Source organism: Ranitomeya variabilis, chromosome 2 (assembly GCF_051348905.1).
Source record: "Ranitomeya variabilis isolate aRanVar5 chromosome 2, aRanVar5.hap1, whole genome shotgun sequence".
Lineage (NCBI taxonomy): Eukaryota > Metazoa > Chordata > Amphibia > Anura > Dendrobatidae > Ranitomeya > Ranitomeya variabilis.
The window spans coordinates 600,031,200-600,054,475 of record NC_135233.1 but is presented as its reverse complement, the minus strand read 5'-3'; the positions used below and the strand labels follow the sequence as shown (position 1 = coordinate 600,054,475).

Here is a 23,276-nt window from a genome sequence, read left to right as displayed (position 1 = left end):
ATCTGTAAAGCCCCGGGGTGCGTGTGCCAAGGACAATGTTTGTAAAATAAAAAAAAATGCATTGCGCTGTGTCCCGCCGCAGATGTCCGGCTGAGGTTCGGTTCAGTCATACTTTACACTCTTCGGCTGAAATACTCTGCGCTGCTCTTTGTACTTTTTAAAGGCTAGTTGCCACCTGCAGCCCAGACCTGTGCGGTGATCAATGGCCGTGCAATTTTGTTTCAAAAATCGACGGCAGACAGAGTTTCGCCCACCTGGTCTACCCCTATAATACAAAAGCTTGAAATTCTGCCTACAAATTTCTGTTGCATATTTTTGCTGCAGATTTCACCTTTTGCAACCTAGTAAGATGAAATCTGCTTTGGATCTGTATCACAGTCCGCTGGTAACTTGCGTAAAGTTTTCTGCAGATTCAGCATGATTTTACAGTGAAATCTACAGTACTTTTTACAGTAGGCGAGGAATTACTCATATAACATCTACAAGAAGGATTTTGGTCACTGCCTCCTGTAAGATCAACACCATCATCTCCTGCTGCTGTCCGAATTTTTACGACCTGACTCTCCTATCCTGATTTTGTGTCCTTTACCATAATCTTCACAGTTTCTTCTGCTAAACTACACTGCCCCTGTCATATATATCCATATTATGCAGTCTTGGTTACTAAAATCCTCTGTGCTGCTGGGGCAATTGGAGCGCCCCCGTAGGGCTATGGGGTACTTGGAGCCGGGCCCTTCGGTTCTCGATGGGGATGTCACGGTGGCTGATCCGGTCCGTGGCCCTAGGGACGTCCGTTGTAAAATAAGGGAAAGGTCTTTAAAGGGGAAATGTTCGTGACGCCACCTGTGGTATTCGGTCAGGATGACCGACGCTGCTGTGAGGAGTCCGCTGGGGTGATGTTATGGCAGCTAGATGGTATACCTTCCCACAGGTGAAGTGTATCCCCAGGGCTTCCCAGAGTGTAGATGGTGAGAGGCGCAGTGAAGAACGAGGACACAAGGTTGCAGTCTCTTTTACCTTTACTGAAGGCTTCAGCGTTCACAGTCCAGAGCACCGGATCACAGGGCAGGCAGAGTCCGGCCGGTCTGAAGGCAAATCCAGAGTCCCCTTATCCAGGTGGAAATCAGTAGCCTTCCTTTAGCGCCTGTGTGTTGTAGTACCTTCCTGCTCAGCTTCTCGGTAAGGTCCTCACAACTGTTGTAGATGTTCTAGATGTTATGTCTCTCTGTCCCCAGATGGATAGGAACAACCCGTATGACTGATGGCCTGAGGCTTTTTACAGGGACTCTAGCACGCCCCAGCCCCCACAAGTTGCCACCGTGCCTCCTGGGTATAGGTCGGGCAGGTAACGTGGAATTATCTGTCCTGCCGGTCTTTGGAGCAAGGCTTGGAGACTGTTGCTCCCTCGGTGTTCTGGCTACCGGATCCTGTGCCTCAGAAGGAGGCAGCCTTTTGCGGGGCAGAACTCCTTCTGCTTTCCTCTCCTGTGCTATGACTTCGTTTCTCACCCGCTACAACACAATTCTCTTCGTGTCCTTTCTTAGGATGCTGCCGCACGTCGGGCAGGCGCAGCTCTGTGGCCTTCTGTCTAGGCCTCTGACAGGATCCCACCCCTGTCAGGGACCACTCTGTCTGCAGCTCCTAGATGTTCCTCCTTTCCCTCTGGCTGCCTGACAGGTGCTGCCTGGGTGAAGCCCAGTCAGCTTCTGCCTAACTTCCTATCCAGACCACCAGTTTTACCTAATTGTGAAGAGTGCCCTAATAGATAGGAGGATAGCTCCCCCTGGTGGACTGGAGTGTGAAGTGTGGTGTATGGTTTGTGATACCTGGTAAAGAGATCTCCTTTATTGCCTTCAGACGTAACATCACTCCCCCTGGTGGAAGAATGACATTACTGCAACGACCAGGACCCTGGGGCGCTGCACAATGAATGTTGCACAATGATCTGCGGACTTCCATTTGTCCTGATTCCCTATCTTATGTCATTATACTGCTCGGCGGTCTTGATCAGTTGTTTTCTCTCCATTTACAAATGAAGTGGCTGAGGTGGTCCTAACAGTATGGGGGCTGACCTTTGGGGCCCCTATGGATTCTGGCAATAAAAGGGTCATGGTGGTCCTAGCAATAGTGCATCACTTTATAAAATAACAATAACCCCTGGATCTGCTGTTCCTTTAACACTAATTTCTTCAACTGACCGTATATAGACAGATCTGTTTGAGCCTTTTCTGCCTCATTAGCACAGGCTCTATGTGATGGAAAAAAAAATGTTTCCCCCAATAGAATAGCTTGGCATGAAGTTTTTTTTTCGTGATATAGAACAATGAAATAATTTTAGTCTCTGAGAAAGTTGATTAATCCAAGTCATGGGCGAAACATTGAGGAACATAACATCCTGTACTTCCTGAATGAACCTCCCTGGTTCTGAGACCCCAGGACAATGGAAGAAAGGCTTAAATCACATGAGAATGGAAACCATGACCCATTCTGTCTGGTTAAGAATTGCCATTCTGTTAAGGATCTCTCAAGCTGCTGAGAAATCTGCTGGGATTTGTAGTTTTTGAGAGATTGGAAACCACTATGCTAGACTTTTACGTAAAAAAAAACAATGAAAAAATCAGTTTTTGTCTTTACAAAATGGTAACTGAATGCAGAATTGCATGATGATTAATACTTCTACACAATCTTATATCCAGCAAGGCCTCGTTGATGATCTTAGCAGAAGAGGAGGAATGGACTGATTTTGTGGAAGGCACTGACCTGTTCACTCAGTAGGATCGGGATGTGGTGTCATGACTTCAGGAGCAACGTGGAGAGGAGTGTGGGATCACATTGTTAGAAACAAGAAACAAAGTGCTGCAGCATATAGGATTTCAGGGGAGGAGTGTGTTGATTTTGTTGAAGGCAGTGACCTGTTGAGAGGATCGGGATGGTGTCTTGATTTCAGGAGAGGTGTAGAGAGGAGTGTGGGATCACATTATTAGAAACAGTGAACGGAGTGCTGCAGCATATACAGTTAGGTCCATATATATTTGGACAGAGACAACATTTTTCTCATTTTGGTTATAGACATTACCACAATTTAATTTTAAACAAAACAATTCAGATGCAGTTGAAGTTCAGACTTTCAGCTTTCATTTGAGGGTATCCATATTAAAATTGGATGAAGAGTTTAGGAGTTTCACCTCCTTAACATGTGCCACCCTGTTTTTTAAAGGGACCAAAAGTAATTGGACAATTGACTCCAAGGCTATTTCATGGACAGGTGTAGGCAATCCCTTCATTATGTCATTCTCAACTAAGCAGATAAAAGGCCTGGAGTTGATTTGAGGTGTGGTGCTTGCATTTGGAAGGTTTTCCTATGAAGTAAACATGCGGTCAAAAGTGCTCTCCATGAAGGTGAAACAAGCCATCCTTAAGCTGTGAAAACAGAGAAAAAACCCATCCGAGAAATTGCTACAATATTAGGAGTGGCAAAATGTACAGTTTGGTACATCCTGAGAAGGAAAGAAAGCACTGGTGATCTCATCAATGCAAAAAGACCTGGACGTCCACGGAAGACAACAGTGGTGGGTGATCGCAGAATAATCTCCATGGTGAAGAGAAACCCCTTCACAACAGCCAGCCAAGTGACCAACACTCTCCCGGAGGTCGGCGTATCAATATCCAAATCTATCATAAAGAGAAGACTGCATGAAAGTAAATACAGAGGGTTCACTGCACGGTGCAAGCCACTCATAAGCATCAAGAATAAAAAGGCTAGACTGGACTTTGCTAAAAAACATCTAAAAAAGCCAGCACAGTTCAGGAAGAACATTCTTTGGACAGATGAAACCAAGATCAACCTCTACCAGAATGATGGAAAGAGAAAAGTATGGCGAAGGCTTGGTACAGCTCATGATCCAAAGCATACCGCATCATCTGTAAACACGGCGGAGGCAGTGTGATGGCTTGGGCATGCATGGCTGCCAGTGGCACTGGGTCACTAGTGTTTATTGATGATGTGACACAGGACAGAAGCAGCCGAATGAATTCTGAGGTATTCAGAGCCATACTGTGTGCTCAGATCCAGCCAAATGCAGCAAAACTGATTGGTCGTCGTTTCATACTACAGATGGACAATGACCCAAAACATGAAGCCAAAGCAACCCAGGAGTCTATTAAAGCAAAGAAGTGGAATATTCTTGAATGGCCAAGTCAGTCACCTGATCTCAACCCAATTGAGCATGCATTTCACTTGTTAAAGACTAAACTTCAGACAGAAAGGCCCACAAACAAACAGCAACTGAAAACCACCGCAGTGAAGGCCTGGCAGAGCATCAAAAAGGAGGAAACACAGCGTCTGGTGATGTCCATGAGTTCAAGAGTTCAGGTAGTCATTGCCAACAAAGGGTTTTCAACCAAGTACTAGAAATGAACATTTTATTTAAAATTATTGAATCTGTCCAATTACTTTTGGTCCCTTTAAAAACAGGGTGGCACATGTTAAGGAGCTGAAACTCCTAAACCCTTCATCCAATTTTAATGTGGATACCCTCAAATGAAAGCTGAAAGTCTGAACTTCAACTGCATCTGAATTGTTTTGTTTAAAATTCATTGTGGTAATGTCTATAACCAAAATGAGAAAAATGTTGTCTCTGTCCAAATATATATGGACCTAACTGTAGTATTTCAGGAGAGGAGTGTGTTGATTTTGTGGATGGCAGTGACCTGTTCAGAGGATCGGAATGGTGTCTTGATTTCAGGAGAGGTGTAAAGAGGAGTGTGGGATCACATTATTAGAAACAATGAACAAAGTATGGCAGCATATAGGATTTCAGGAGAGGAGTGTGTTGATTTTGTGAATGGCAGTGACCTTTCCACTTATGGCATTAGGTTTATAAGGACCGTATAATAGGGTTTTAGGAGGGATGAGGAGGAAAGTTTTCGGTCACAGTCTTAAAGCACATACACACTAATGAGATTCGCCCGAATCTTCTTCCTATGTGTATGGGGGTCTCCTGGCTCTTCCCCGACAGATAATATTGGGAGAAAGAAGAATCAGCTTATTAGAATCTCAATGACTAATCTTTTTATATGTTTAGGATGGATAAACCTCTCCCTACATTGAAAATATTAACAGAGAACCAGGAGAGACAGCTGTCTGCAGAATGAATACCACTAGACATGGCCCAGGGAGGAGCGCAGTGGTATTTACGGGAAAAATTGGACTCCGAACAGACGATAGCAAGCACACAGTCCATACAGATTGGAGACTATGAGTTTACAATAACTTATGCCGACACTGGAATCTGACTAGCTTTTACTTTCTCAGATGTGAAACTTTTGAAGAATGTCATCTTACCTGTTCCTTCTGGTCTGATCCACGGAGTAGATCTGCTTCCTCAGCCAACTAATAACACACAAATAAAATAAAAAACCCTTGATGGTCAACTCAACCCAGGTCCAAGTTCCCTCCAAAAACACAATGTCCCCATTATTTAGTGGTGTCCCCATCCCAGCACGGGGAAGTCCTCTGCTCCTTCTGCGATAGACCAGAGGTAATGACATCTGACCCCATTAAACGTCCAGGGGTTTTCGGAGCTCTACCTGTGTCACCAGAAGTTCAGAAAGAGGTGGACAGCTGTATGCATCACTCAGGTCCTGTGATGGAACAGGACTTTATTGAATATTTAGAATGGGAAACTCCTGGGGTTTTTATGGAGTTTCCCTTTAAGTCATGAAGAATTGAAGCAAAACCATCCCTTTAGAAGCGCAAGTATGAAAAGTTAGGCAACTATCTAATATACTTTGTACGATCTGCACCAACTCTAGTCTGGAGGTCTTCCCCAAACGCAAGATATCCCTCTATCTAGAGGACCCCCAGCAATAGCAAGAATGGAGCTTTGGAGCGGTCTTAAGTAGAACTCAGGTGAGAATGCTCAGCCTCCATTCATTCTCTACAGGACCGATGGAAATAGTAGAGCACTGTACAAGGCTTTCTCAGACAGTCCCATAGACAATGAATGGACCTTCACTCCAACCAAGACAGAGCCCTGTTCTCGGGATCATTGTGGGGATTGCTGACCCCCAAGCCATCAGAAAGTTACACCCTATCCTAGGGATAAGGGATAACTTACTATATTGGGACAATCCTTTTTTAGGCTGTATGGCCACCAGCATTGCTGTCCTCCAGATACCACTTCTGGACACGAGGCCGAAGCTACGCTTACACGTTACCCCCTGATTTTTACCTCCGCACCCTAAGAGAATATTACCAATTTCCACGCACCTTTCTATGATGTTTGGCGTGGAAGCCAAATTCACTTCTTCAAGTAAAATATTCAACCCGCCTCTCCACTTCTCGGCGTCGTCCACAGAGTCCGCTGCAGGGTATAAGCCGAGAAGATATGTCAGAGAGGACTCGATGCTGGAGGATGAGAAGAGGCAAGCTACTTTATGGCAGCCTGTCCGCTGCTGTACAGACAGAATATAGTCTGCATTGTGCTGTCGGACCGTAAGGGGTTAGCCTGACATCCATGGTTGTCAGGTCCATCTTCTTTTTGCAGAGTGATGGTCCACAAGAATAAAAAAAAAATGGAGACTTGTCCCTTGGTCTGTTCTGCTAAGAGAACTTTCCCAATTAAGTGACATATAACCGTTGTAACAGTAAACAATCGGTTTCAGCCGCTCTGTGACCCTAGTGGGCTTATTTAAGGGTCACCATTGCGTCTCGAGCCGTAGCTTACCTTCAAGACTTAATGTGTTAAGGACAAATTGGTTTCCATAGAAGATAGTGAAGCAGCAATCTTCCTTTAATCGTGAGGCTTTACCGCGCTCAAAATCCTTGCAGTTTTTTCCCTGGCGAATTTCCTTGATTTCAGACAGATCCACTGCAAAAAAAAAAGATTCAGAATCAGTAGAGAACTTGACTTCTAGATTTCACTCCACAAATAACAAGCTTGTATGTCGCTCTGTAAAGTGGCAGCTGTACGCACACGGACTATTAGCGTCAATTGGACGGCTTCAGTTTATGGAATTTGGTTGCAAGTTGCTAAAATGTTTTCCATGCCTGTCTTTCCAATTATTTTACTGTGAGAAATGTCAGCATGTCACTGCTCCAAGACCCCAAGTGTCAGCATGTCACTGCTCCAAGACCCCAAGTGTCAGCATGTCACTGCTCCAAGACCACAAGTGTCAGCATGTCACTGCTCCAAGACCACAAGTGTCAGCATGTCACTGCTCCAAGACCCCAAGTGTCAGCATGTCACTGCTCCAAGACCCCAAGTGTCAGCATGTCACTGCTTCAAGACCCCAAGTGTCAGCATGTCACTGCTTCAAGACCCCAAGTGTCAGCATGTCACTGCTCCAAGACCCCAAGTGTCAGCATGTCACTGCTCCAAGACCCCAAGTGTCAGCATGTCACTGCTCCAAGACCCCAAGTGTCAGTATGTCACTGCTCCAAGACCCCAAGTGTCAGCATGTCACTGCTCCAAGACCCCAAGTGTCAGTATGTCACTGCTCCAAGACCCCAAGTGTCAGCATGTCATGGCTCCAGGACCCCAAGTGTCAGCATGTCACTGCTCCAAGACCCCAAGTGTCAGTATGTCACTGCTCCAAGACCCCAAGTGTCAGCATGTCATGGCTCCAGGACCCCAAGTGTCAGCATGTCACTGCTCCAAGACCCCAAGTGTCAGCATGTCACTGCTCCAAGACCCCAAGTGTCAGCATGTCACTGCTCCAAGACCCCAAGTGTCAGCATGTCATGGCTCCAGGACCCCAAGTGTCAGCATGTCACTGCTCCAAGACCCCAAGTGTCAGTATGTCACTGCTCCAAGACCCCAAGTGTCAGCATGTCATGGCTCCAGGACCCCAAGTGTCAGCATGTCACTGCTCCAAGACCCCAAGTGTCAGCATGTCACTGCTCCAAGACCCCAAGTGTCAGCATGTCACTGCTCCAAGACCCCAAGTGTCAGTATGTCACTGCTCCAAGACCCCAAGTGTCAGCATGTCATGGCTCCAGGACCCCAAGTGTCAGCATGTCACTGCTCCAAGACCCCAAGTGTCAGCATGTCATTGCTCCAGGACCCCAAGTGTCAGCATGTCATTGCTCCAAGACCCCAAGTGTCAGCATGCAATTGCTCCAAGACCCCCAAATTTGAACCTGGGTTCCCATCTACATGTTGATCAGATGTATGGGCCCTGGTAGTGTTCTAGCTCTGTAAAGACATACGTGATCACATACAATGTAATAATGTCCCTCATCTTGGCCCCTTCCTATAATAATATCCCCATCCTCAGCTCCTTCCTGTAATATCCTCCATCAGGGGCCCCTTTCTGGTATAATGTCTCATCATCCTGGGTCCCTTTCAGTAATAATGTCCCTCATCCTGGGCGCTTTCCTGTTATAATGTCTCCATCCTGTAAAAATGTCCCCATTCTGGGCTCCTTCCTGTAATAATTTTCTCCATCAGGGCCACTTCCTGGTATAATGCCCTCCCCATCCTGGGACCCTTGCAGAAATATTGTCCCCAGTCCTGAGGTCCTTCCGTAATAATTCCCCCATTATGGGCCCCTTACAGTAATAATGTCACCATCCTTGGCCTTTCTTGATATATTGTCTAACCATCCTGGACCCTTCCAGTAATAATGTTCCTCATCCTGGACCCCTTCCTGGTATAATGTCCTCCATCCAGGGCCCCATACTGTAATACTGTTCCTCATCCTGAGCCCCTCCCTGTCCCCTATTCTGAGCCCCCTGCCTGTATAATGTCCCCCAACTTGGACCCCTTCCAGTAATAATGTCCTCTATCTTGGGCCCCTTCCAGTAATAATGTTCCTCATCCTGGACACCTTCCTGGTATAATGTCCTCCATTCTGGGCACCATCCTGTAATACTGTTCCTCATCCTGAGCCACTGCCTGTATAATGTCCCCATCTTGGACCCCTTCCAGTAATAATACCACCATCCTAGGTCCCTTCCACTAATAATGTTCCTCATCCTGGACACCTTCCTGGTATAATGTGCTCCATCATGGGCACCTTTCTATAAAAACGTCCTCCATCCTGTAGGTGCAGGAACTCCATCAATATCTACAGTAGGTCTTGGGTAACCTTTTTTTTTACCAGATCTTGAACTCGTGGGACCCAAAACCTGTTACCAGGACCTTCATTGATCCACAAGTCACAGCTCCACTCAAACATGTTCTCCACTGCAATAAGTAAAGAAATGTCTGTGCTGGTACTGACCGTTCTCAGGCTGTCAGCTATTTGCTAGCTCTGTCCCTCACACTTACAGTACATGCTGCTTCTCGATAAGACGTTTATGGGAAAGGTGAAGGAAGTGGTTTCATACCACATATAATGGACAGGCACAAAGCTCTTCCTGTTTCTGTCAGGACATGGTGTCTCCCACCAGCGCTGAGGAAGTACATAAAACTAATACTTAAAAAGGTCGCTCAACTCCTCAAAAATATTCTCACATGAGAGTAAAGGGTTAAAAAAACATTACTGTAAATCTAAACTCTAAGCAGACCCTTAGGGCCCTCCAAGGGGCCAGGGGGTGCAACTTGGTCATCTGCAACATTGGACTGCAGGATCAGACTACATACCTTGTTAGTTTGTAGTCTGTAACCATGGAGACACATAGGTGTTCACAGAAGCATTATGTAAAAAAAATGATAGATTTTAAAACTAATTGCACACTTTTTATTTTTATTTTTTTGTTATTGCATTATAGCAATAAAAAATATAGCAGCAAAAATACTCCTAATCCTATAAGCGGCAGCTTTTGTAGGTCCAGTGCATGTGCAAACCAGTAAATTAAAATCCAAGCAGCAAAAATCGCTCATCGATTGATTGATCGTTCATTCTCAAGATTCTTAATTGAGGTGTAAAATCTGTCTTCAGTGAATAAAGATTTCCCTATTATTGAGATAGGAGATGACAGTTGGTGCTCATAAAGTTCTATAGAGAAATGCCACAGAATGTCTGTGTGTTCCACTAGCTCATCCCCTCTCCATAGAATTATAAAAGCACCAACTGCCAGCTTCGATCTCGGTAATAGTGAAATCTGTCTTCACTGTATACAGATTTTACCTGTGAATTGGATTGTTTAGGTGGCACCTTAATTGATGGTAATCAGGAGCTCATCTCCCCGTGTAAACGAGATGTCCAGAATGAGCGCACTGACCATTGTTCAGCCCCTGTATAACTTGTATCGGCCCTTGTACAGGTGCTGTAAAATAAGCGAGTTGTTTGTCAATCAGTCCTCGTTATGGACAGAAATGTGTCCATGTAGACATACCTTAGAGAAGTATTATGAGATTTTAAGGGGGATAGGGGATACTTGGCTGCTTTCTGGGGGTCTGACTGCCAAATTCCAGAGTGATAGAGAGAATGGGGCTCTGTAGAGCACCATCATCAATTTAACAGAACTGTGTATTCTCATCTATGAGAGTGAAGGTTGAGCATAAGGATTTCTGATCCATCCATTCAGTGACTATTGTTCTGCCCCTACATAGTTTGTATCGCCCCTTGTACAGGTGCTGTAAAACGAGCGAGTTGTTTGTCAATCAGTCCTCGTTATGAACAGAAATGTATCTATGTAAAAAGCTTAAAGGGCCACTGTCACCCCCCCCCCAGCCGTTATAAACTAAAAGAGCCACCTTGTGCAGCAGTAATGCTGCAGTCTAACAAGGTGGCTCTTTTAGTTTTTGATTCATTTATTACCTCAATAAAGCGTTTTAAAAATTGGCCACAAATACCAGATATTGTACCGGGAGGCGGTCCGAATCGTCCTCTATCAATCTCCCAACTGCCGTCACTCTTCTCTTCTGGGGATGTGGTCGCCGCCCCCTTCGCGCTGTTGCTTCTTAAATCCGGCGCCTGCGCTGTGCGTGCCTGCCTGGGGCCTGCGCAGTCTTCATTGTCAGTCACAGCTCAGACGCAGGGTGCCTGACTGCGCAGGTGCGGGCAGTGCGGCCACCCTGTTCCTGAATCCCCGCCCCGCACTGTGTTATTCATTATGCACAGTGCGGGGCTGGGGTTCCTGGGCATGCGCACTGCGCTTGTCAGATGCTCCCCCGGTCCCCCGCCTTCCAGCGTTGTTCTTTGTGGCTGTTCAAAACGTCGGCAATGAAACCTGTATATTCCGGCAATGCTGGAAGGCGGGGGACCGGGGGAGCGTCTGACAAGCGCAGTGCGCATGCCCAGGAACCCCAGCCCCGCACTGTGCATAATGAATAACACAGTGCGGGCCCCAGGCAGGCACAGCGCAGGCGCCGGATTTAAGAAGCAACAGCGCTCAGGGGGCGGCGACCATCGCCCCTGAAGAGAAGAGTGACGGCAGTTGGGAGATTGATAGAGGACGATTCGGACCGCCTCCAGGTACAATATCTGGTATTTGTGGCCAATTTTTAAAACGCTTTATTGAGGTAATAAATGAATCAAAAACTAAAAGAGCCACCTTGTTAGACTGCAGCATTACTGCTGCATAAGGTGGCTCTTTTAGTTTATAACGGCTGGGGGGGGGTGACAGTGGCCCTTTAAAAGAGTATTCCTATATTTTAAGGTGGATAGGGGATAATGTGCTGCTTTCTGGGGGTCTGACTGTTTAATTCCCCAGTTATAAAGAGAATGGGGCTCTACAGAGCACCATCATAAATTGAACAGAGCTGTGCATGCTCATCTATGAGAGTGTTACTATGTGTACGAATTGCTGCCCCATTCAAGATGAGACTGTACAGTTCTTCAGATCCAGATTCTCAGGGTCGCAGTGGTCGGACTTCTTTCAACCAGTAAGTAATTCCTTAGCCTTAGGGATCACTTTCATTTCTGGAAAAAAAACTCTACGGCCGCATTATATCGGTACAGAATTCAGATAAGCGGCTGAACAAAACAGCAGAATTCTAAATGCAGCTACGGATATGACTTTTACCCTGCAAATTTTACAAGGCGGTCATGTCACCTGGGGGAATGGGGGGTATTAAATATTTCACGCTCCTAGTTACTGATCAGAGGTGGTGGTGGGGTGGGGGATTTATGCGTCTTGTGAACGCAGCCCTCCCTGTACTCAGGTGTAAATAATTTATTACAACAAGATTCGATAAAGTGAACGATCCAGCGAGAAAATCTAAAGCATGACAGATGAGAAAATGGAAATAAAACGAAAACACACGAACGCTCCACGCACCAATCTTAGGAAATGTAGCTTTCTTTTATATTCTCATTACAAAGAGGAATGACAGAAGCGAAGAAAACGGCGAAAATAGAATAAAAAAGTGAGATTTCATAGCAGGATCACCCGTGAAAACTGACAACATCAACCTGATTGCCGTAAAGTGAATGCAGCCATCATCGCTATTACTGATTGTATCGCACGCAGCTCCTGACAATACGAGACAATAGGATTTTGCTGCTGGCGAGAACGTCACATTAGTTTCTGGCAGTTCTGTGAATGGGGTGTGTGCAGGAATATATTTCCATAAAAGTATGGAGATGAGGGGACATTAACTCTCTACTGGCTGCTCATGTGATAAGTAATGATAGAATTCACAATAAACTCAGGTGTAAGATTAGAACAAAGAGACTGTTTTGAGATTTTTTTTTTCCGCTGTAATAGCGCCACCTCTTGTAAAGGACGGTGTCTGATATTGCAGCTCTGGAGTATAATACAGGATGTAACTCAGGATCAGTAATGTATGTACACAGTGACTACACCAGCAGAATAGTGAGTGCAGCTCTGGAGTATAATACAGGAGGTAATTCAGGATCAGCAATGTAATGTATGTAGACAGTGACTGCAGAATAGTGAGTGCAGCACTGGAGTATAATACAGGATGTAACTCAGGATCGGTAATGTAATGTATGTATACAGTGACTGCACCAGCAGAATAGTGAGTGCAGCTCTGGGGTATAATACAGGACGTAACTCAGGATCAGTAATGTATGTACACAGTGACTGCACCAGCAGAATAGTGAGTGCAGCTCTGGAGTATAATACAGGATATAACTCAGGATCAGTAATGTATGTACACAGTGACTGCACCAGCAGAATAGTGAGTGCAGCTCTGGAGTATAATACAGGATGTAACTCAGGATCAGTAATGTAATGTATGTACATAGTGACTGCACCAGCAGAATAGTGAGTGCAGCTCTGGAGTATAATACAGGATGTAACTCAGGATTAGTACTGTAATGTATGTACACAGTGACTGCACCAGCAGAATAGTGAGTGCAGCTCTGGGGCATAATACAGGATGTAACTCAGGATCAGTAATGTAATGTATGTGCACAGTGACTGCACCAGCATAATAGTGAGTGCAGCTCTGGAGTATAATACAGGATGTAACTCAGGATCAGTAATGTAATGTATGTACACAGTGACTGCACCAGCAGAATAGTGAGTGCAGCTCTGCAATATAATACAGGGAGTATAAGGGAGACTATTTTATTTAAGGGGTTGTCTATGTGTAGTGGTCAACCCCTTAAAGGTGAAAGGTTGCATCAGAATAGTGAGTGCAGCACTGGACTATAATTAACCTTTGACCCTCATAAAGATGGTGAATTCACAGTTTCTGCTTGCAGCCATCATTAGTTATATCTGGCTTAGTAATGAAACTGTCAATAATTATTCATTTTAACCCCTTAATGACCGCCAATACGTCTTTTAACTGACCTGCGATATAAGTGAATAGCCTCCCCATACAGGTGACAATCCTGCAGCTGTTGGTTGTGCACTATAGCTGACAACTTGCTGTATCAGCCACGCTCAGTGTTGGCACCGTTCATATCTACTTAACCCCTTAGATGCTGCTGTCAATAGTGACTACATCATTATAAATGGTTAACAGAGTGTGGGTGCTTTCTCTTTATTCAAACTGGTGCCCTCAGATCATGATTTTGTGGTCCTGATGTTTGCCATGGCAATTCACGTCCAAATAGCGGCCTTACAGTCTGACTGCTCTACTAATCTGTTCAGAAGTTAGAGGCATTTAGGTGGTATAAATACACATTTTCATTTCTGTCATACCACTTTGCATTAATTCCTATAAAGCACCTGAAGGGTTAATAAACTACCTGACAGCAGTTTTCAGTATGTCAGGGGGTGCCGTTTTTAAAATGGCATCACGTTTGGGGGTTTCCCAATATATGGGACCACTAAAGTCACTTCAAACATGTATAAGTCCCTAAAAAAATAAATTTTGTAAATTTCCTTGAAAAAATGAAAAATTGCTGCTACATTTTTAAACCTCCTAAAATGCTAACAAAATAAAATAACATTTGACAAATGGTGCTGATGTAAAGCTGACGTGTGGGAAATGTTATTTATTAATGGTTTGCTGTGGTATGACCATCTGGATTTAAGGGATAATCAATCAAATTTAGAAAATTGCTAATTTTTTTACATTTTTCTCACATTTTTGATATTTTTTATAAATAAACACAAAACATATTGACATAAATTTACCATTATCATAAAGTATAATGTGTCACGAAAAAACAATTTCAAAATCACTGGGGTTTGCTGAAGCATTGCAGAGTTATTACCACATAAAATGACACTGGTCAGATTTCAAAAATTTGGCTCTGTCACTAAGGGGTTAATAATATATTTAATAACAGTACTTTTTATTTTTAACATTAGTCATATTTATTTTTTTTCACATTTCTTCTTAGAAAATCTAATTTCCCATCACCTACACCACATTTACACCTTCTAAAGATTCCTTGTAGGACAGCTGCGTACAGCCAGAGGTCAAACCGTTTCAATATCATCCATGAAATCTTCATTTTATCCCTTTGCTTTCTTGTTGTTTTTTAGTTAATTTTTACGCTTTTAGATATTGAATTTCCAATTCATAGTAGCAGAGCTTCACAAGAACTGTCACAGGACTCGGGATGTAACGGGAAAGGTCATAATTTGTATATACAGAACACTGTCCGTAACGTTATGTATTTACAGACTTTGTTTTGTCTGCAAAAAACTGAAAAAAAAAAAAACAATATCGGTAATTTTATGAGGTTGTATTCATGCCGGGAAGGACATTTGCATATGAAAACCTTGTGTTGCTTGTCATAGAGTATCACCGGGATGATAACCTACAGACTGAGCCCTACTGCTAGTGTTACCGCTCTGCACAGGGAAGCTCTGCGGCCACAATCAATATTCATTAAAATGTTACCAATCTATTTGCCTTTCTGTTCATTTTTTTTTTCCCCATCTAAGTGCTTTTTAACCAATCAGCATTCATTATTCATAGTCAGGTTTTTGGCTGAGCAGTCAAAGAGTTGTTTTTTTTCATAAATCAATAATACTCATGAAAATAAGAACCTTTCTAACATATATTATCAGAGAAATCTGCTTTCTTTATTTTTGTGAATTCTCGATTCACATAATTTTGTATTAAAAATAATTGATTATATAATCAAAAATTATTAATACAAAAATTAAAATCACGGCACTTTCCTTTAAGTGTGTCCTCTGTGAGTACAGACTTTCCCATTACTGAGAAAGGTGACAGTTGTTGCTCATATAGTTCTATGGTGAACTGTAATAGAATGTCTGTGTGTTCCACTAGCTCCTCTCCATGGAATTTTAAAAGCACCAACTGTCATCTACTATCTCAGTAATGGGGAAATGTGCCTTTACTGTATTTTACATATTTTATCAATAAATTGAGAGTAAAAGATCCATCCAGGAGGAGAAGAAAGCAGTTTTTTTTATAATATATATTATAAAACTGCTCATTTTCATGTATGCTATTGATTTATGGAATAAAAATTAAAATTGGTACAACCAAATTTTAATTGTCTAATGGGAAAAATGAACTCAATGGTTATTAAAATTTAATCTAGCACAACTAATAAAAAACAGTCTGCTTATTATGGTATGTTAAAAAAAAACTCCCCCAAAAAACGGATGTCTGAATACGGACTAGTTTTAGTATAGATGGTTAGCACTCGACCACGTAGAAAAAGGTGCAAGTGAAAAGGAACCAAAGATTCCGTAAAGTCCAAAAATAGCTATAGAATCACTGCACTCAATAGAGAAGGTATGCTTTCAAGTGAATAAATTTTATTTACGGTGGTGGATGAAGCGACAATTTTTTGACGTTTCGGCCGAACTCCGGCCTTTATCACATAGTCGCTGGAAAAAATATAAAACAATATATACAATCAGAATGCTTCATATACAAATATACAAGATATTTACAAAATATAAGAGAGCTAGTCTATCCAGGTTGATGAGGGTGCAAATATGCAGATGCAACTAGGCTGGCAATATCAAAAACGACACTGGGTATCAGTAGTACAGGAGTTGGCATAGAACGTAAATGATTAAGTACAGAGTAAAAAGACATAAAAAGACATGGAGCATACCCTTTAAGGTCACCGAAAGGTTATTGGCACCGTTTATTGGGATGTCTCAAATTGATGATATACTTCCTGAAGGTGAAAGGAGAGGGGGAAGAATAGTTAAGAAGGTGGCCTAGAAATCGCTGGCAAAGTGTAACATTAAGAACAGTGACCTTGATGTAGTTTGTAGTAGTGCGTCTCTTGAATGATATAATGTGACGTGACCGGGGGTGGGAACAAGAGGAGAGAAAAAAACTAAGAGGGGAAAGAATTATGTATATATATATATATATATATATATATATATATATATATATATATATGTACCCGTTTAATGGATGATCCAGGAGGGGTTTGCGGCAAGCCAAAGGAGTGCTGTCCTGATTTTGATAATTGAGCTACAATGGGCAAAGTAGTCAGGGTAAGAATATGGCATATGATAGCGCTGGAGTCATTTTACCGGGTGGGTGCTAGATGTATGCAACAGTACTCACAGAAATAGAAGGCGTAGTAGTCTTGCGGGAGCAACAACGTGCTCGTGCAGTAATTGTGTGCTGCACTGGATGCGGAATACGAGCAGCAAGCCAGGGGAGCGCTGTCCTGACCATGAACACAGGGCTGTAGTAAGTAGAATCTTCAAGAAGCTATCAAAGAGACTGAGGAGAAAATCTCTACAATCGAAACACAACTCACTTCAACCTTGAGCACTACGGACTTCAATACCCTGAAAAGTAAGATCGATTCAGCACTTGTAACACATCAGAAGACCTTAGAAGACAGAAAGAGGTCTAAATTTCAACGCGACACGGAAGATTACCTTAACAATAGAGTGTACAGATGGGAGGACACAGCCCAGAGACGTTATCGCCAGAGACCCCGTTACCAACAGGGAGGATATACAGCTTCAGGGGGCTCCTCTCCTGCCGGGGGTTCATCTCCAGGATCCGGGAGCGACACTGGCAGAGCTCCCCCCTCCAGAACGGCTTTTTTAGGCCAAAACACGCACCAACGAGGCGGTCGAGGAGGAGGAGACGAGAATCGACAGATGGTCCTTCGCTCGCAGGTAGGAGTCCAAACATAGTTGTGAACATTTCTGACTATTCACTTTCTCCCCTAGAGCTGAAAGTTCTTAATCTCGGTCTCTCCTTTTGTCCAACACCTAAATGGAATGCCTTCCAACTGGAGAAAGATCTCCAGCAATTCTATCGTAATATTAGATTAAAGGTACACTTTGAAAACACCTCACCACACGTACCCAACTCCCTAGGTTCCATCTCTGATAGTGAACCAAGTCCGCCCATCACAATTAGCTCCTTGGGTCTAAGGAGTCCAAGTAACTTTATGCCCCCCAGATCCAATCATGCCGTGGAGACATTTGTTGACTTGGTAGATAGGGACATCAAACAAATCATTCATACCCAACGGTTGGGCTTACTTCCCATCCGCCATAACTTATCGACACTAGAGACACAAACATTGAAGTCCTTACAGGACAATACCAACATCATTATTAAGGCAGCAGACAAGGGTGGAGCTCTAGTAGTCATGAACAAAAGCCAGTACGTGGGTGAAATAAGGAGACAACTAGCTGACACCAAAACCTATAGAAAAGTGCAATCCGACCCTACATTTGCCATACGTAGGAAAATTGACAATATCCTTAACAAACATCTAGAAAACAAGACGATTGATAACAAAACTAAAACTTTTCTAATTAACCAACACCCAGTCACCCCGGTGCTGTACACCCTACCCAAGATCCACAAAGACTTACATAACCCACCTGGTCGTCCCATTGTTGCCTCAACTGATTCCATTCTGAATCCACTATCAATATTTCTCGAAAAAATATTAACACCATACACTTACAATACCAAATCCTTCATTTTGGACACAGGCGATTTTTTGAACAAAATCCGCACTCTTGACACAGTCCCATCAACCAGTATCCTCTGTACTCTCGATGTGAACAGTCTGTACACATCTATCGCTCATGAAAAGGGCATACAAGCAGTTTTACAAACTCTTGAGGAAGCAAACACTGACATAAGGTCACGAGAGTTGTGTCTCGACCTTCTCAACATAGTACTGAGAGACAATTTCTTTCGTTTTGAGGACGATTTTTTTGTCCAGATGTGCGGGACCGCCATGGGCTCAAATTTTGCGCCCGCCTACGCTAATCTATATATGGACAGATTCGAGCGTGACCACATCTACACTAATCCACTATTCCAGCAGCATGCCATCGTATGGCTCCGCTATATCGATGACATTTTTTGTATCTGGCTTGGAGACCCCAGTAGCTTATCCACCTTCTTCAACACCCTCAATAGCGTCAGGGAAGAACTCAAATTTACACTTTCTCATGATTCAGAGACGATTACCTTTTTAGACACGAGGGTACAGAAGAACCCCCAGGGCAAATTGACTACCGACATTTACACCAAGCCCACTGACTGTAATAATCTCCTTCGCTATGACAGCTGCCACCCCAAGTCCACAAGAGATAGTCTTCCACGATCACAATTTAAAAGGGTTACGAGAATTGTATCCGACAGTGCCACTAGAAAATCCAGATTACAGGAAATGTCAGACAAATTCAAATCTAGGAATTATCCATCTACACTACTAGCCACGGAAATGTCCAGGGCCCTCGATGACACGGGAATCAACTCTTCCACCACGAAACCACCTAGGTTACCCTTCGTTCATGACCATCATCCATCCATGAACAAAGTCCACAATCTGATTCATAAACATTGGCCTCTCCTCACGAAATCATATCCCAATATCACCATATTCAGAAATCCACCGTTAATGTGTCTCAGAAGACCCCAAAACATTAAAGACAGAGTGGTCAGAGCTGACTTAGGACATACCAACAAAACATCCACACGTACCCTCACAGGGCTTCGCAGAACTGGCACCTTTCCGTGCCTAAGCTGTATGAGTTGTTCAAACATCATTAAGGGCAATGAAGTCATACACCCCCGAACTGGCAAATCATACCCTATTAAAGATTTTTTCACATGTGAAACAAACTTTGTGGTATACATAATAAAATGCCCATGTGGACTGCTTTACGTGGGGGAGACCACCCAGGCCATACGTGACCGTATTTCTGCACACAAGTCCACGATTCGATGTGGTAAGACATGGCTACCCCTACCAGCACATTTCAAAGAGGCAAAACACAACATATCTCAACTGAGATACCAGATCATTGAAAAAGTGCCAAGACCAAAGAGAGGTGGTAACCACATCCGCTTATTAAAACAAAGGGAGACGTACTGGATATACACCTTAGATACCCTACACCCCAGAGGGTTAAATCGAGAAATAGATTGGCTAATCTGATACTTTTCTTTCCTTAGACCCATTGAAAAAACATTTGAAAAATCGTATGTCTCAATTTCTTCATCCTTCTTCTGGGGCGGTAAGACCAACCTACATCCCTCTTTTCTTTCTCCTTCCCCCCCCCCCCCCTTTTTTTCTCCTTTTTCCTATTTTTCCCATGTTCCTTTTCTCCTTGTTTCTCCTTTTTTTCTTTTTCCTTCAACCTCCCCCTTTTTGTTCATTTTCTTTTACTTCCCAATTTTCTTTTGTTTGGACTCCTACAAATGCTAATTACCATTATTTTATTTTTTATTTATTTTTTATTGACCAATTTATTTATTTATCTACTCAGTTTTTTGTTTATTGATTTCCATTGTCTATTGTCTATCGCACCATTATCATTATACGGACCGCTTATTGTACTATATATACCGTCGATTGCACTATATATTATCACCATATGTACATTACTAACATGCTCTTTAGAAGGCTATTCCACTCTTGTCTTCATCTACTAGTGCCTCCCTCCTTCTCACATATCACTATAGCAGCTCGGTCGCAGATGCAGACATTCCCTGCTGGTACAGTCCAGCGCATGCGCTATCCCCTCCGCAAACTGCCATGACATTTCACATCATGACAGAGAGCGGTGTTACACCATACACGCGGCACAGGTCTCTATAGATACCAGGCTAGGGTTCGGCGCAGGCGCAGTGACGCCGCATTCACTTCCGGTCACATGACCGGACGGCACCACATGAAAAGGATTCCCTCTCTGTTGCAGAGAACTCACACGCTGCACCAGCACGCCGTTGTGCTCACAGGACCACTGCGCCACCAATCCTAGTAAGTACGTCTTTACTACCCTCTTAAACTCTAGCGGCATTATATGCCACACTCTCACCCTTACTATTCTACTTACTACAGCCCTGTGTTCATGGTCAGGACAGCGCTCCCCTGGCTTGCTGCTCGTATTCCGCATCCAGTGCAGCACACAATTACTGCACGAGCACGTTGTTGCTCCCGCAAGACTACTACGCCTTCTATTTCTGTGAGTACTGTTGCATACATCTAGCACCCACCCGGTAAAATGACTCCAGCGCTATCATATGCCATATTCTTACCCTGACTACTTTGCCCATTGTAGCTCAATTATCAAAATCAGGACAGCACTCCTTTGGCTTGCCGCAAACCCCTCCTGGATCATCCATTAAACGGGTACATATATATATATATATATATATATATATATATATATATATATATATATATACTAGCTGTACTACCCGGCTTCGCCCGGGTTAATGACTGCTGTTAGCAAAATAGAATGTGTTAACAAAAATTTATTCTGCACACAAAAACCACAAAACAAATAGATAGAAATGTAATTATTAAAAGGCAAAAACTAAGCAAATAGAAGCATTTCACAACATATATTAGCTTTGTTATACTGAGAATGTCTTTGTTGCCTATATTAACCAATCAGAGCTCAGGTTAATTAACTGTAGCAAAATAGAAGCTGAGCTGTGATTGGTTGCTATTGGCAGCCTGATAAATCCCCAGCCAACAGGAAGCCCTCCCCCCTGGCAGTATATATTAGCTCACACATACACATAATAGACAGGTCATGTGACTGACAGCTGCCGTATTTCCTATATGGTACATTTGTTGCTCTTGTAGTTTGCTTATTAATCAGATTTTTATTTTTGAAGGACAATACCAGAATTGTGTGTGTTTTAGGGCGAGTTTTATGTGTCAAGTTGTGTGTGTTGAGTTGCGTGTGGCGACATGCATGTAGCGACTTTTGTGAGATGAGTTTTGTGTGGCGACATGCGTGTAGCAACATTTTGTGTGTTGAGTTGCATGTGACAGGTTAGTGTAGCAAGTTGTGTGCAGCAAGATTTGTGCATGGCGAGTTTTGCGCGTGGCGAGTTTTATGTGTGGTGCATTTTGAGTATGTGCAAGTTTTGTGTGAGGCAACTTTTGCATGTGGTGCAACTTTTGTACATGTGGCAATTTTTCTGTGTGTGCAAGTTTTGCATGAGGTGAGTTTTCCATGAGGTGAGTTTTGCACGTGTGGCGAGTTTTGCGTGAGCCTAGTTTTGCATATGGCGAGTTTTGCATGTAGCGAGTTTTGAGTGGTGACTTTTGTGTTTCGACTTTTATGTGGCGAGGTTGGTGTGTGTGTGTGGTGAAATGTGTGCTGAGGGTGGTATATGTGTTCAAGCACGTGGTAGTGTGTGGCGCATTTTGTGTTTGTGTTCATATCCCCGTGTGTGGTGAGTATCCCATGTCGGGGCCCCACCTTAGCAACTGTACGGTATATACTCTTTGTCGCCATCGCTCTCATTCTTTAAGTCCTCATTGTTCACATCTGGCAGCTGTCAATTTTCCTCCAACACTTTTCCCTTCACTTTTTCCCCATTATGTAGATAGGAGCAAAATTGTTTGGTGAATTGGAACGCGCGGGGTTAAAATTTCACCTCACAACATAGCCTATGACGCTCTCGGGGTCCAGACGTGTGACTGTGCAAAATTTTGTGGCTGTAGCTGCGACGGTACAGATGCCAATCCCGGACATACACACATACATACATACACACATTCAGCTTTATATATTAGATATACCTGTATGTAATCTCCTGTATATAGTATATACCTGTGTGTCATCTCACCTATATATAGTATATATCTGTGTGTCATCTCCTGTATATAGTATATACCTGTATGTCATCTCCTCCTATACATAGCATATACCTGTGTCATCTCCTCCTGTATATACTATATACCTGTAGGTAATCTGCTCCTGTATATAGTATATACCTGTGTGTCATCTCCTCCTGTATATAGTATATACCTGTATGTCATCTCCTCCTGTATGTAGTATGTACCTGTATGTCATCTCCTCCTCTATATAGTATATACCTGTGTGTCATCTCTCCTGTATATACTATATATCTGTGTGTCATCTCCTCCTGTATATAGTATATACCTGTGTGTCATCTCCCCTGTAAATAGTATATACCTGTGTGTCATCTCCTGTATATAGTATATAGCTGTATGCCATCTCCTCCTGTATTAGCCCTCGTTCACACGTTATTTGGTCAGTATTTTTACCTCAGTATTTGTAAGCTAAAATGGCAGCCTGATAAATCCCCAGCCAACAGTAAGCCCACCCCCTGGCAGTATATATTAGCTCACACATACACATAATAGACTGGTCATGTGACTGACAGCTGCCGGATTCCTATATGGTACATTTGTTGCTCTTGTAGTTTGTCTGCTTATTAATCAGATTTTTATTTTTGAAGGATACCAGACTTGTGTGTGTTTTAGGGCGAGTTTCGTGTGTCAAGTTGTGTGTGTTGAGTTGCGTGTGGCGACATGCATGTAGGGACTTTTGTGAGATGAGTTTTGTGTGGCGACATGCGTGTAGCAACTTTTTGTGTGTCGAGTTGCATGTGACAGGTTAGTGTAGCAAGTTGTGTGCAGCAAGTTTTGCGCATGGCGAGTTTTGCGCGTGGCGAGTTTTATGTGTGGTGCCTTTTGAGTATGTGCAAGTTTTGTGTGAGGCAACTTTTGCATGTGTTGCAACTTTTGTG

General features: G+C 43.3%; 1 protein-coding gene across 5 annotated transcripts in view; it reads right to left on the bottom strand.

The window, feature by feature from the left end:
- Positions 1-23,276, bottom strand: part of PLCG2 (phospholipase C gamma 2) — a 182,677-nt gene that overhangs the window by 96,410 nt on the left and 62,991 nt on the right. For all 5 annotated transcript variants that reach the window (XM_077288594.1, XM_077288592.1, XM_077288593.1 and 2 more), the window contains exons 3-5: positions 6,729-6,872; positions 6,272-6,365; positions 5,345-5,392 (exon numbers count right to left, since the gene is read on the bottom strand). In XM_077288594.1, the coding sequence (XP_077144709.1) occupies positions 5,345-5,392; positions 6,272-6,365; positions 6,729-6,872 (286 nt within the window). The remainder of the gene's footprint in view (positions 1-5,344; positions 5,393-6,271; positions 6,366-6,728; positions 6,873-23,276) is intronic.